The sequence below is a fragment of the Puma concolor genome, chromosome B2, assembly GCF_028749965.1.
Source record: "Puma concolor isolate L17-30 chromosome B2, mPumCon1.1.hap2, whole genome shotgun sequence".
In the NCBI taxonomy this organism is placed as follows: Eukaryota; Metazoa; Chordata; class Mammalia; order Carnivora; family Felidae; genus Puma; species Puma concolor.
The window spans coordinates 42,212,779-42,226,312 of record NC_141671.1 but is presented as its reverse complement, the minus strand read 5'-3'; the positions used below and the strand labels follow the sequence as shown (position 1 = coordinate 42,226,312).

General features: G+C 52.9%; 2 protein-coding genes across 7 annotated transcripts; one reads left to right on the top strand and one right to left on the bottom strand.

Annotated features, from left to right (window-relative positions):
- Nucleotides 1-1,993: 1,993 nt before the first annotated feature.
- CRIP3 (cysteine rich protein 3) lies at nucleotides 1,994-6,331 on the top strand. 4 transcript variants are annotated; one of them, XM_086706921.1, is made up of 8 exons: nucleotides 2,008-3,465; nucleotides 3,717-3,811; nucleotides 4,244-4,301; nucleotides 4,397-4,528; nucleotides 5,311-5,382; nucleotides 5,507-5,610; nucleotides 5,700-5,757; nucleotides 5,932-6,331. In XM_086706921.1, the coding sequence occupies exons 1-8, from the start codon at nucleotides 3,336-3,338 to the stop codon at nucleotides 5,991-5,993; spliced, it is 711 nt and encodes a 236-aa protein (XP_086563047.1). In that variant the 5' UTR covers nucleotides 2,008-3,335; the 3' UTR covers nucleotides 5,994-6,331. The 4 variants fall into 4 exon arrangements, with proteins under 4 accessions (XP_086563049.1, XP_086563050.1, XP_086563047.1 ...); XM_086706922.1 differs by having other exon boundaries at nucleotides 2,016-3,465; nucleotides 5,507-5,601; XM_086706923.1 differs by lacking the exon at nucleotides 4,397-4,528 and having other exon boundaries at nucleotides 1,994-3,465.
- Nucleotides 6,332-6,625: 294 nt separating this feature from the next.
- SLC22A7 (solute carrier family 22 member 7) lies at nucleotides 6,626-12,621 on the bottom strand. Of its 3 annotated transcripts, none has more exons than XM_025925649.2 (10): nucleotides 12,126-12,619; nucleotides 11,379-11,482; nucleotides 11,091-11,245; nucleotides 10,798-10,966; nucleotides 9,872-9,995; nucleotides 9,405-9,514; nucleotides 8,725-8,939; nucleotides 8,442-8,550; nucleotides 7,532-7,735; nucleotides 6,626-7,103 (listed from the first exon to the last, which is right to left on the bottom strand). In XM_025925649.2, the coding sequence occupies exons 1-10, from the start codon at nucleotides 12,516-12,518 to the stop codon at nucleotides 7,049-7,051; spliced, it is 1,638 nt and encodes a 545-aa protein (XP_025781434.2). In that variant the 5' UTR covers nucleotides 12,519-12,619; the 3' UTR covers nucleotides 6,626-7,048. The 3 variants fall into 3 exon arrangements, with proteins under 3 accessions (XP_025781434.2, XP_086563046.1, XP_086563045.1); XM_086706919.1 differs by lacking the exon at nucleotides 6,626-7,103 and adding an exon at nucleotides 7,157-7,322 and having other exon boundaries at nucleotides 12,126-12,621; XM_086706920.1 differs by lacking the exon at nucleotides 7,532-7,735 and having other exon boundaries at nucleotides 12,126-12,621.
- Between the last annotated feature and the right edge of the window lie 913 nt (nucleotides 12,622-13,534).

Sequence of the window (13,534 nt, the reverse complement as noted above, 5' to 3'; positions counted from 1 at the left end):
GGTTCGTGAGTTTTGAGCCCCACATCAGGCTCTGTGCTGACAGCCTGGAGTCTACTTTGGATTCTGTCTCTCCCTCTCTCTCTGCCCTTCCCCCCATGTGTATACTCTGTCTTTCTCTTAAAAAATAAACATTAAAAAAAAAAAAAAAGAAAAAGAAAACTAAGGATCTTGAAATAGTTACCAAAACAAGAAACAATGAAAATGTATAGAAAAGTTTGTTTCACAGTGTGCAGCCTTGCACCTTTATAATTCAACAAGGAGGATAAAACAAGTGTTATAAGCAAAAAGTACTGATGGAGACAAGTGAAGAAACAGGAGTGTTAAGTGGAAGTTCATAGACCCCAGTCCCATTCCATTGCCCAGTTGAGGGAACTCAAGTCCAGAGAGGGTTCTCTGACTCCTGAGACACAAACAGACTCCTCTTACCCAGCAGAGCAGAGCACTGCAGCTGAAGGATAACTTTAGCACAAACTCCCTTTCAGCTGTTTCTGAGCTGACTTGACAAAAGAAGCTTACTCCAGAAAAGTCTTAATTTTACCACCTAATACTTCATCGAGGTATTCTTTTCACTGCTGGGGCACTGGCACACAGTAATCAGCTCTCTTTCCTGCCCCTCACTTGCTGAGCTACCTTTTTATTTTTTTTTAATATTTTATGTTCATTTATTTTTGAGAGAGAGCACAGCAGGGGAGAGGCAGAGAGACAGGGAGACACAGAATCTGAAGCAGGCTCCAGGCTCCGAGCTGTCAGTATAAAACCCGATGCAGAACTCAAACTCAAGAACCGTGAAATCATGACCCGAGCCGAAGTCGGATGTTTAATTGAGCCACCCAGGTGGCCCTCTGAGCTACCTTTTTAAAAAAGTAAGTTCTCTTCAAGCATTGTCATTGAGAAATTGCTCACACACCATAAAGTTCACCCTTCTAATGTATACAATTCATTGATTTTTAGTATATTCATGAGGTTGTGCACCTATCACCACCAATTCCAGGTCATTTTTATCTCCCCATAAGATCTCATACCCATTAGCAGATATGCCCAACTGTTCCACCCCAAACCACTAGCAACCACTAATCCACTTTCCGTCTTTATGGATTTTCCTATTCTGGACATTTTATACAAATAGAATCATACAACATGTGGTGTTATGTGTCTGGCTTCTTTAGCATGTTTTTACGGTTCATCCATGTTGTAGCGTGCATCAGTACTTCATTCCTTTTTATGGCTGAATCATATTCTATCACAGATATACCACATTGTTTATCCATTTATCAACTGATGGACTTTTGGCTATTGTGAATAGCAGTACGATGAACATTCATGTACAACTTTTTGTGCGGACACGTGCTTTGCTTTCATTTCTCTTGGGCATATACCTAGGATTGCAGTTGCTGAGTCATATGGTAATTGTCTAACCTTTTGAGGAATTGCCAGAATGTTTCTCATAAGGCTGCACTATTTTACATTCTCATCAACAGCATATGAGGAATCCAATTCTGACACATCCTCCCTAATACTTGTTATTACTCCTCTTTTTTATTATAGCCATTCTAATAGGTCTAAAATGATATTTCATTGTGATCCTGATTTTCATTTCTCTAATGACTAATGATGTTGAGCATCTTTTCGTGTGCTTGTTGGCCATTTGTGTATCTTTAGAAAAATATCTATTCAAATTCTTTGCCCGTTTTAAAATTGGGTTGTCTCCTTTTATTTATTTATTTATTTATTTATTTATTTATTTATTATTTTTTTTAACATTTATTTATTTTTGAGACAGAGAGAGACAGAGCATGAACAGGGGAGGGGCAGAGAGAGAGAGAGACACAGAATCCGAAACAGGCTCCAAGGCTCTGAGCTGTCAGCACAGAGCCCGAAGCGGGGCTCAAACTCACGGACCGCGAGACCATTACCTGAGCCGAAGTCGGACGCTTAACCAACCAAGCCACCCAGGCGCCTCTGTCTCTTTTTTTTTAATTTATTTATTTAGAGGGAGAGTATGAGCAGGGGAGGGGCACAGAGAGAGGGAAAGAGAAAATCCCAATCAGGCTCCGTGCTGTCAGCACAGAGCCCTATGCAGGGCTCGAACTCACAAATCACAAGATCATGACCTGAGCCAAAACCAACAGTCAGACACTCAACTGACTGAGGCACCCAGGCACCCCAAATCAGGTTGTCTTTTTATTGCTGAGTTGTGAGAGTCCTTTATATATTCTGATTATTAGATCATTATCAGATACATGTTTGCAAATATTTACTCCCATTCTCTGTGGATTTTCTTGAAGTGTCCTTTGAGGTGCTGCTGGGCTACTTTTAACAAATACTAAAACACCTCAAAACAAAATTAGGAATATGTAATTAGTGCCTGAATTATAGCTTTAAATTTATAAGCATTATAAAGCCCAACTGGCTCAGTAGGAAGAGCATGCAACTTTTGATCTTGGGATTGTGAGTTCGAGCCCCACATTAGTTGTAGAGATTACTTTAAAATCTTAAAAATAAGCATTATAATGTCATAAGCAAAAGTTGTTGTTTTTAAGTTTATTTAGAGAGTGTGAGCAGGGGAGGGGCAGAGAGAAAGGGAGAGAGAGAATCCCAAGGAGGTTCCTCACAGTCAGTGCAGAGCCCAATGCAGGGCTCCGTCTCACCACCCTGGGATAATGACCTGAGCTGAAATCAAGAGTCAGTCGTTTAACCGACTTAGCCACCCAGGCGCCCCTCACAAGCAAGCTATTGCAGCCATACCGGTTTTGAGGCTTCCAAACGAATCTTGAGTTCATGATGAGATCCATCATAATGATAGCTATCACTTTTATAGCAGTTATGTGCTAAGCACTGTTTGGGCACTTTCCATGTATTAACCTACTTAAGTTTCCACAACAATCCTATGAGGTAGAGATTTGTCATTATACTCATTGTACAAATAAAACGGATGCAGAAGGAGCTTAAGTAATTTGCCTGAAGCCAGAGAGTAAATAGCAGAGATGCTCCCCAGATTCCGTTGCTCTTAACCATCTGCGAGACTGTCAAGACTGAATTAAAACATTTCAAAGAATGCCTGACCCCTCACTTTAAGGAAATAATAGTGTTTTCATGGCGTCTACACTCTGGATAGTTTTCCTCTTGTACCAAGCCAAAAACTAGTGCCACCCTTCCAGGCGTCTTCATTTCTATCTTCCTTTCCAGTCTGGCTTCAAGTCCCTCTATTTTCTCCACCGGCCGGAGGCTTTAGTTTTGGAAGTAACCGTCTCCCAGGTGGAGTTGTTCTAAATTTCTGACGGCCAATAGGCGCCGAGGCGCCTCGGATCCAGCCCAATGAGGCTCAAAGCTGAGCCATGGGAGGGGCCAGCGAAGGGGGCGGGAACGGAGCCCCCCCTAGGTGGTGCCTACTGTGTGCGGCGCCAGCTTCCCTGCGCGGAGCCATGAGCTGGACCTGCCCGCGTTGCCAGCAACCCGTTTTCTTCGGTGAGGTCCGGGCTGAGGAGGGAGGGGGAGATGGGACGTCCCCTGAGAACGCGAGGAACTGGCGACCGTGTGGTCTCAGACCCCCTTTCCGCCTCTCGGGAGCAGGGCACTCGGGCGGGTTTGAACTGGCCTCCCGGGGACACTCCTCGTAGTCTCTAGGAAGCAGGGCGGGCGGGGCTGAGGAGGGGAATGGGGGCGTCCGCTGCTAGGCCTGGCTCCCCCACAGCCCGGTTCCACCTTGTCCCCCACAGCGGAGAAGGTGAGCTCCCTGGGCAAGAACTGGCATCGCTTCTGCCTGAAATGTGAACGCTGCCACAGCGTCCTGTCCCCAGGAGGGCATGCAGAGGTGAGGCCTGGCCAGGGCGCACAGCCCTCTGTCTGTCCCTGTTCTCCAAGCACCAGTCCCCAGTTTCCGCTCAGGAAGCTCACCGAAGGCAACCTCAGCAGTCAGCTACCAAGACCATCTACCCGGAGGGCCCCACACCAGCCAGGACTTGGGACGCCTGAGTTGTGCTGGTGGACCCGGTGCCTTTTGATGGGGAGGGGAGAGAAGCAATGCTGTTTTCTGGCCTGCTCTTGCCCTTTCTCCTGTCCACAGTGGCAATTCTAGCATGCCAGCTTACCCTCCACCCCTCCCAGCCTCACCAGCCCCACCACGCAAGTGGACACATACACCTGGCAACCGGACTTGAGGGAAGGCCTGTAGGACACAGGAGAACCCCCCCCCCCCCCACCTCCTTTAGCCCTGAGCAACCCTCTTTCCTCTGCTTGTGCCTAGCACAACGGGAGGCCGTATTGCCACAAGCCATGCTATGGGGCTCTCTTCGGACCCAGGGGTAAGTACCAGCCTAGAAGAGGCCAGGGGACAGCAGGACCCCTGCTTGGCTGGGAGCTGGAGACTCAAGGCTGACTGCCCCTGTTTTCTCTGCAGGGGTGAACATTGGTGGTGTGGGCTCCTACCTCTACAACTCCCCCACTCCCACCCCTGCCAGCACCACACCCCTCAGCCCCAGCAGCTTTAGCCCCCCCAGGCCCAGGACTGGCCTCCCCCAGGGCAAGAAAAGTAAGTGAAGTTGGGCCCCAACTACTCCTCATCCTTAGGCTGGAACAAAGGGTAGGACCAGGTGGCAGTCTCCCACCTAGTCCTCTGCTTCACATTCCTACAACTTTGTGGCAAAGTCTTCTTTTGTCCATGGCACTTTGGCGGGGGAGAGGGGGGTTCCCTTATGTCAGCTGCTGAGTTAAGAGGTAAATTGGGTAGATGGCATTATCATCCCCATTTTACAGGTGAGGAAAACAAAGTGTGTAGAGAGCAAAGTGTGTGGCTTGTGCAGTCACACAGCTAGTCAGAGGCAAACCTGACCTGGAATTCGGGCCTCTCTCAGGCCAAGGCCATGGAAAGGATGACCTAGGAGCGAGGGGTCATTGAGACAGGGCCAGCCCCTCATATTCTTCCACTTCTCCCCTCTCCCTGTTCCTCCCTCCCATCCCCTAGAGTGGGCAATGACACCATGCTCCCCAACACCTGACACCCATGCCCTGGCCAGCTCCTTTATCAGCTCAGGTTTCCTGAGGATTGAGTTGCTGACAGGGTTGGGATGGTGGGCACCTGAGCCCCTGGGAGGAGAAGGAAGTAGGTGGTCCCTCCTGCAGATAGGGATGGGGCAGGACGAGGGGCTACAGGAAACAGCTCTGTCCAAGAAAGCAGACTCATGGCCACCTGGGTGGGGGGCTCTGGGATGAGCATGGCTTTTGGAAGAAGCCATGTGCGCGGGCCAGTGCTGGTGGGCCCTGCTTAGGCATGGCCCCCACCTCAGCCCTAGCCAGGGCCTCTTCCCCTTAAAGGCCATCCCCACGTGAAGACATTCACTGGAGAGACTTCACTGTGCCCTGGCTGCGAAGAACCTGTCTATTTTGGTAAGCGATAATGGAAAGCTTGGGGAGGGGGGCAGAGGATGGGCATCAAAGTGTAGGGAGGTGGTGCAAAGTAGGCAGGTCTCCCTGCCCTGCCCCTAGAACTACCAAATGTCTCCACCACCAGCTGAGAAGGTGATGTCTTTGGGCAGAAATTGGCACCGACCCTGTCTGAGGTGCCAGCGCTGCCGGAAGACCCTCACTGCTGGGAGTCATGCTGAGGTGAACAGGGTAGGGATGGGTGGTTGTGTTGGGAGGAGGGAGGCTGGAGATGGGAAGAGAGCCAAGCTGAGATGGCTCTCTTTCTCTTTATGTCCCAGCATGACGGCGTCCCCTACTGCCACATCCCCTGCTACGGCTACCTGTTTGGCCCCAAAGGTGGGCAGCCACACCCCAGACAGTGGGCCTAAAGTATGGCATGTGGGTCTGTGGGGATGTGTGGGCAAATTTCCCTGTGGTCAAACACACCCCAGACCCCTCCCAATTCCTTTCATCCCTCAGCCCAACACCCCCCAGCACCAGGGCCCTTGGTAATGGGGCTCTCTCTCTCAGGTGTGAACATTGGAGATGTGGGCTGCTACATCTATGACCCTGTGGAGATAAAATCCAAATGAGATGCTCACAGGAGAGGTCACTCTAACTCGGACCTCACCCATTCCCTCCATGGTCCTACTGGAAGCTACAGAATTCTTCAGTCCCACAGGGGGAAGGTGGGCTTCAGGTGGCCTGGGCCTAGGCTCTACGGTAGACCAGGGGGTCTAGACATTCTCTGCCAATTCCTGCCTTTCGCATTTCTATCTGGTCAGGGGAACTAGGCTACCACATTTTAAAGGGTAGCCTCCTGGCCTTCCCAATCCCTTTCCCTAGCAAATTCTATAACTTCAAGGTACTTATAAAATGTGTTGATTTTGGCTTCTCCAATAAAATGTTGGCTCCCATGCCTTCAACTCTTCTTTGGGCATGAGGCCTAATCAATGGGTTGGAGGATGGGAAGTGTAGGGAGGGGGGATGCATTACCCTGCAAACTACCGGGAGGTATAGGGCTGGCCATGGGAACAAAGAGCTCTGTTCTCCTGGAACCCTGGTCCTGCACAGTTCCCAGCACCATGCAGTGAGTGGACAGCATGCCTACCAGCTCTGTTGGTGCCAGAAGTTATCATAGGGTAATTCCTTCTTTAGCACCATCTGTAGGAGAAACACATTATTCAACATCTCATTTGAGCATGACAACAGACAGATCCTGTGGTGAGGTCTGCTAAGAGGCTTCATTATCCGTTTGAGAGATGAACAGACTGAAGCCCAGAGAGGGAAACCCACATGCCCAAGGTCACACAGCAAATCAGTGGCAAAGTTGGGATTAGAACCCAGGGCCAGACTCTGGCTTCCCATCCAGGGCTCATCCCACAGCTCCTCACTGCTGCCTCAAACCCACGGGACACCTTTATTTACAGAATAAGAGGGGTACCAGAATTGTCCAGCAGCCCACTGCATTCTAGGAAGCTGGAGGCTAAACAGTCAAGGCTGGATGAGCACAGAGAAGGGGGAACTGGTGGCAACTCCAGCCCTGGGCAGGGGACTTGATGCCCGTAGCCCCAGCCACAGGGCTTGCCCTTCTAATCTTCCAGCCCCTGCTGCAGAACTTCTGTAGAGAGCTTGCCCCTGATACCACTCAGTTCTGGATCTGCTTCATGGGCATCTCTTCCTCCTGAAGCCTAGACAGGGCACTGGGGAAGAAGGAGTCATGAGCAATGGTGGGATTTAGCCCCTGGGCCTACCACCCAAGCCTGCCTCATCACGGCTGGCCTATGCCTCTCCTCAGCTGCTGGTAAACAAACATGTATACTTCTGCCAGTGACTCGCACACATGCTTGTATGCATCTCTGATGTGCAGGCATACGTGAAGGGGTGCACACATCCACCTCTTCCTGGACAATCTTGGACATCTGTGTACACACACATATATGGACTTGTGTACTTTTATACATGCAGTTTGCATACCTCAGGCCATACACCCATGCACGCTTGCACATATGCACCAGATACACAATGTGCACACAGGTCTTCTCTGAATCCTACCTAAGGTGTCAGGTACCTGGGCACCCATTCCCACATGCATGTGCTCACACAGACACAAATAGTTCTGTGCACACACCTCCTCTCCACATCCTGGATGGTCTCTGGCAGCTGTGCTTGCTTCGTCTCTGGTAGCAGGAGGGCAGTGCAGGCAGCCAGCAAGGCGATCCCCCCATAAGTGAGCATGGGTAGTGACAGCCATACTCCATCCAGCAAGGCTGCCAGTGGAGCCAAAGAGCCCCCCAGCCGGCCCACCAGTGCAGTCAGCCCCATTCCTGTCTGTCTGTTCAGAAAGAGGATAGGGGAAGGTAGGTGTTCACACCTACTTAGGGTCATGCCTCACAGGGCTCCCCCATCCTGGGCTGGCAAGCCCTGGTGTCCCCTTCTCCCCAGACGGCTAAGAAAGCTAAGGCTTCTTTCAGGTGGTCTTCCCACCTGTCCCCAGGCTAGGGACCCTCATTCTGAGAGTAGGGTGATGTGGAAGGAAGAGGGACAGCAGCTCCTACAGACCCTGTCATGTTGGTAGAGGAGGAGCAAGGCTTTCTAAGCATACCCAGTTACCGACAAGTCTCCCCACCTGCCAATAGCTAGCTGAAAGGGCCCCAGGCATTACTTACAGAGACAACCCCATAAGGCAGCTCTGCCTGGGCTGTGGTAAATGGGAGGGAGGTACAGATGGCGCCTTTTGTGACTGTTTTATTTTAAAGGAGCCCCAGAGAAGTGTGACCTCACTCAGGGTCACTTAGTAAAGATAAAATGTTCTGCCTTCTCCCAGACTTAAGCAAACGCAGACGGCTCTGATTAGCTCTGTATTCTGGGTGTGGTATAAGGAATGGGTGGGAGGAACTGGGCTGCAGTGTGTGTGTGTGTGTGTGTGTGTGTGTGTGCGCGCGCGCGCGCGCGCGTGGCGGGGAAGGGGGGGGTTGGTAAAGAGAAGTGATTACAAGCCCTCCCCCCCCCCCCCCGATGGGTTGTCAGGCTCCCCTCACCTGAGCACGGTAGGGTACAACTCCGATGTGAACAGATAGGCTGTGGTGAAGGCAGCTTCACAAAAACCTTTTCCCATCACTGCTAAGGCGGTGCTCCAAGACCCCATCTCTAGAGGAAAAGGGGTTCAGGCAGTGAGCGGGTCTTGTGCGAGACCGAGAACTCCCAGGGTGGGAGGTTGCCCAAATGGAGGGCTTTGAGTGGGGGCCTCCGGGAAAGGGCAGGAGCTCTGGGCCAGGAGGCGGGGCCTCCGATGAGTGGGCGGGGCCTCCGGGTGAGGCTCACCCGAGGTCACCAGCAGTCTGGCACCAAAAGCAAGGGCGGCACCCAGCAGCGTTCCTGCTTGCGTGAGACGGCGTCCTGCGTGGCGCACCGACAGGTAGACCAGCAGCTTGGAGGGCACCTCCACGGCCCCGAACAGCAGCTGCGTTTGGTACACGTTCAGCCCCAGCCCCGACACGTCCAGGCTCAGGCCATAATAGGAGAAGTTTACTCCAAACCTGAAAGGGGTCGCAATGCACTCAGGGGCCCTCCTCTTCATCCCCCTTGTCCTGTCTTCCTAGGGAGCCTTGGCCTTTTAGAGGGACCACCTCCCCCGCCTCCAGAGCCTACTGCCCACCACCATCCCTGTCCTCATAATCCCCACGGAATATGCAGCACGTGCCAGTGGCCAAAGCGTCTTTACCTAATCTTCACAGCAACCTTGTGAGGTAGGAACTAACAGCGTCCTGTTTTGCAGAAGGGGCTCTGAGGCTTGGGGTTAAGTGACCTGTCCAAGATCTCACAGGAAGTGGCAGCACCTGAATTTGAGCCCTGCTTCTGATGCCTGCTCCATCTTGTGATCTTCCAGTGTCCCATCTCCCCAGAGGCTGGTCCTCCTGCCCTGCACGGTTACAGTCCCTCCAACTCACACTCAGCATCATTCTGGAGTCTGCCTCTCTGTCCACCCATCCCCCGCTCCTCACCACATCACCATGCAGCATAGCGAGATATGTCGGAGCCTTGGGGTCCGGAATAGGTCTAGGTACGAGGGTCTGCGGACCACTTGCTCTCTGGCGGCCACTTTGCTCAGGGCCTGGTGGGAGAGGAGGAGAGTTTGTGACATCAGAGTTGGCTGTGCTTAGCTAGGCACACTGATCTCTCTGGGTCTCTGTTCCTCCTCCCTTCTCCAATAGTGGGGGTGGGGATGCACATGCAGGCTGAGTCGGGTGGGCTCCGAGTCAAGGGTGTGGCCCACCAGAGCCAGGTAGGACATCCCAATGAGTTTGGAAACTCTCCACTGGGGGTCAGGAGCTTTTCCTGCACATACAGTGGGCCCCAGGAAGGGGACGCTTGACACGGGACGGCCACACACACACACACACACACACACACGTGCGCGTCCCCACACACATGGACTTGCATGTGCTCACACACACACATTCACTCTCACCTCCCGGCTCAGGCTGTCCTCACCCACAGGCCGCCCATTGATCCTGGCACAGCGGAGTAGGTACCTGTGGGCCTCCTCCACACGGCCCTGGGTCAGAAGCCAGCGTGCAGACTCAGGCACCCACCTGGGGGACAGCAGGAGGCCCTTCAGGCAGAGTCAGCACCCACAGTCACATCTCCCTCCTGGACACACCATAGCCTGTCAGCCTCCAGGCTCTTGCTCATGCAGTCCCCTCAACCTGGAATGTGCTCTCCTTCTCAAACCCTCCTCACCTGACAAACTTTTATTCATCCTTTAAAGCCCCACTTAAAATCCACCCTGCCACACTTCCTTGCCCAGGCTTAGTTCCTCCACAGCCTGGGATTCCCTTCTCTGTTCAACTGGATTGGTCTCATTCTCATTCCCCAGCGTCAGCCACCCACTTCTCCCATAAGTGACAGGAGGGCATAGGATGAAGGAGAGACCGACATACAGAAATCCCCAAGGGGCATCAAAAGCCAATTCATTTTTGGAAGACAATGAAATGCCCACCCTGCCTGGCTTCCTATTGTCCTGCTTGGACTCCCTACCCCTATGCTGGCCCTGTCTCTCCATCCCTGTCTCTCTTGTGACCCCCATGTCCATCTCTATCTGTCCCCCTGAATCTGCCCCTCAGTCCTGGTCTCTGCCACTTGCTATCTCTCACTGATTCTGTTTCTGTCTCTCCACTGTCTCTCAATATGTTACTGTGTGTTTCTCTGCTTCTCATGCCCACTGCCATCTTCTTTGTACTGGTCTGTCTCTCTTTCTCTCTTTTTCTGTTTCTCGGTCACTGACTTTTTCTTTCTTTTCATATCTCAGTCACTCTGTATTCTAATCTCAGCCTCTGATTAACTCTATCTCTGGCTTCCTCTATCTCCCACTCCCAAGCTGCCCACAGTCCTCACCAGAGGCTGAGGATCCCTGGGGCACAAGGCAGAGTGACAGCCAGCAGAAGCCATCGCCAGTCCCGTATCAGGTACCCGACCAGTGCCAACAGCGTCACACCCCCTGTCCAGAAGGTGCTGCTCAGGACACCTGCCACGGTGCGGTGTTCCACGTCCAGCCATTCCAGTTCTGGGCCCAGGGCAGGGGCCAGAGACAGGAAGACAGTTAGCAAGGGCCAGATGAGTTCAGTCTCACCCTTGACAACTGCCTCCCTCCAGTCTTCTGGGCCCTGCCCATCCTTTGCCTGCCTCACCCAGTGGCATCACGATGATGGTGAAGCCAGCCAGAGCTGTGCCAGTGAGGGTGCGGGTGATGACAAACATGATGTAACTGACTGAGGCTGCAGACACCAGGCCTAGCACCAGGGAACTCACATAGGCCACCAGCAGTAGACGGCGCCGCCCAAACCTGCACAGGGGTCATGCAGAGTCAGTTCCCTGTAGAGGGGAGGTCCCATGACAGAGGTAGACTAGGCCCATACCCCAACCAGTGGGAGAGGGTGCCCCAGCCCGCTCCCTTATTGGCCCCCACTGCACCCCACCTGTCAGACAGGTATCCGAAGGCCACAGCCCCCACAAGCACACCAGCAAAGAAGAAGGTGGACGTGGCTTTGTTCAGGCCTTTCTGTTCACACACGAGGTCCCACTGCAGGGACAGACAGGGAGGGGCCTCTCATGGGCACAGGCCCTCTCCAGGTAGCACCAACCCCCCCACCTCCAGACTCTTGGCCTCCTGAGGTCAACTGTTCCATATTGGTACCTCCGTGTCAGATAATAAACCCTCAACTATTCACTCCAATTTGAGGGGTAAGAGACTTTGCCCTTCCCCAATTCTGTAGCCTCAACTTCTTTCCGTGGAGGGTCTTGACCTTGACAACAGGTCCGCTCCTCTCTAGAGAGACTCTGCCCCATCTGCACTCACCTCTAGGTAGATTAAGTAAATCCCAGACCTGGGCCCAAAAAAAAGGGAAAGAAGGAGGCCTCTGTTGTGTCTCCTTCTCCTACTGCAGAACACCTTTCTCAACTCTCCCCCAACTCCCTAGAGCCATCTTAGCCCTTACCTGCCTTAATCACCTCCTAATTAATAATAGCAGCTCTGGTGTATGGGCTCCTTACTACAAGCCAGGAACTAAGCTCAGTGCTTTAAATTCATAGACACCATCTACAGATAGGTAAACTGAGATTAGGTAAGGTAAGGTAACAGGTCTAATGCCCACACAGTAATTAATCACCCAGGGCAGTGGCAGGCCCATCCCATTCACGTGTCCCCCAGTCTCCTGCTCAGGTACCTCGGTTGCAATGGTGGAGGAGAACTCCGAGCGGTCGTACTCCCAGCCCTGAGGACAGGGCATTGTGGAAGGCTCACCCTCCAGCAGCCCAGGGCTCTGCCCCGCTCCCCATAATGTGGTGTTGGGGAGGGCCTGGGAGTGATTGAAGTAGAGGCAGGAGCTGAGGGTGCCATCGGGCTCCCGGGGCAGGTGGGCCTCCAGCCAAGCGTCCTGGTGGCTGAAGTTGGCAGGGGCACCAGGGAGGGCACAGCGGTGGGCAGGTACGGCAGCCAGGAAGATGGGCAGGAGAAAGTTCATGGGCAGCAGCACTCGGGGCAGGGCCAGCAGTGCCACATTCCACAGTTGGAAAGGCCCAAAGCCTCCCACCTGATCTAGCAGCTCTTCAAATCTCATGCCGCCCACCCACCCACTGACCAGTCTCAGTGCGGGCTTCCTCTGTAGCGTTCAGTGCAGCACAGTCCACCCACCACTTGGACCTTTGGACTCTGGAGGCGGGAGCAAGTAGACTGATGAGCAGAAGTTTACCGTCAGAATCCAGCCCTCAGGGGCTGGGCCAGGACTGAGCCCTCCCTGGTCACCAGGTCTCCAGGGATCCCCGCCTGTTTGGCCCAGTGCCTGGGTGAGGGGCCGTCCATTCAGAGGTCACCGACTCCATGGCTCTGGGACTTACATATTGGTGCTCAGGGGTAGCCTCCAGTTGCCATGATGGGGTAGCTAGGTGTGCAGGAAGTGAGCCCCTAGCCCCAGGATCAACTGAGCTCCAAGAGTCCTTAAGAGGAGGAGTCCCCTGGGGCCTGATGGCAACTCTCCAGGAATGCCCTTTGTCCTGTGAAGATTTAGGTCAGCCTTATGTATTGAAGCCACAGCTTGGCTGGACCCTCAGGATTCAAGACTGAGAGCTAGGCCCTAACCAGGTTGAAGAGTTCTTTCTGCTGAGTCACAAAGCCTCCCTATACCCCAAGGCCCCCACCTGGAGCTTATGCCCTGGCCTGAGACACACCTGGAACTGCACTGGGCAGCCTGGTCAATCTGGAGGATCCCAGACCTATCACCGTCCCACTTCCCATACACATAGTCCCTCCTGCCTTCCCCCTGCCCCTCTTTTCAGGAGCTTCCCCTTGGGGGACTGAGTGGGCAGAGAGAGCGGTTTGCCAAGGTCCCACCATAGGTAGCTGCAATGCCTAAGACTCAGGATTTGTCTGACTTTCCCCACTCAGTTCCCATTCATGGCCCCTGCAGCAAAAGCACAGCAGAGGCCAGCAATATCAGCTTTATTCTCATCTGCTTCTCCAAACTCAGTGTTGGCAGAGCTGGGAGGTTGTCAAATTTGTTTTCCCCAGGGCTCCAGATTTCTAAGCAAATAGGCTTCTAAAAGGCCCAACCTAAAAAAAAAAATTTGAAAACCACTA

Coding starts and splice junctions, on each gene's coding strand:
- SLC22A7 (XM_086706919.1), bottom strand. CDS start 12,518: ATGAGATTTGAAGAGCTGCTAGATCAGGTGGGAGGCTTTGGGCCTTTC. Junction 10,967..11,090: donor CATCATCGTGATGCCACTGG/GTGAGGCAGGCA, acceptor CCCTGGGCCCAG/AACTGGAATGGCTGGACGTG. Junction 8,551..8,724: donor CAGACTGCTGGTGACCTCGG/GTGAGCCTCACC, acceptor CTTTTCCTCTAG/AGATGGGGTCTTGGAGCACC.
- CRIP3 (XM_086706921.1), top strand. CDS start 3,336: ATGGGAGGGGCCAGCGAAGGGGGCGGGAACGGAGCCCCCCCTAGGTGG. Junction 3,466..3,716: donor CCAGCAACCCGTTTTCTTCG/GTGAGGTCCGGG, acceptor TGTCCCCCACAG/CGGAGAAGGTGAGCTCCCTG. Junction 3,812..4,243: donor CCCCAGGAGGGCATGCAGAG/GTGAGGCCTGGC, acceptor GCTTGTGCCTAG/CACAACGGGAGGCCGTATTG.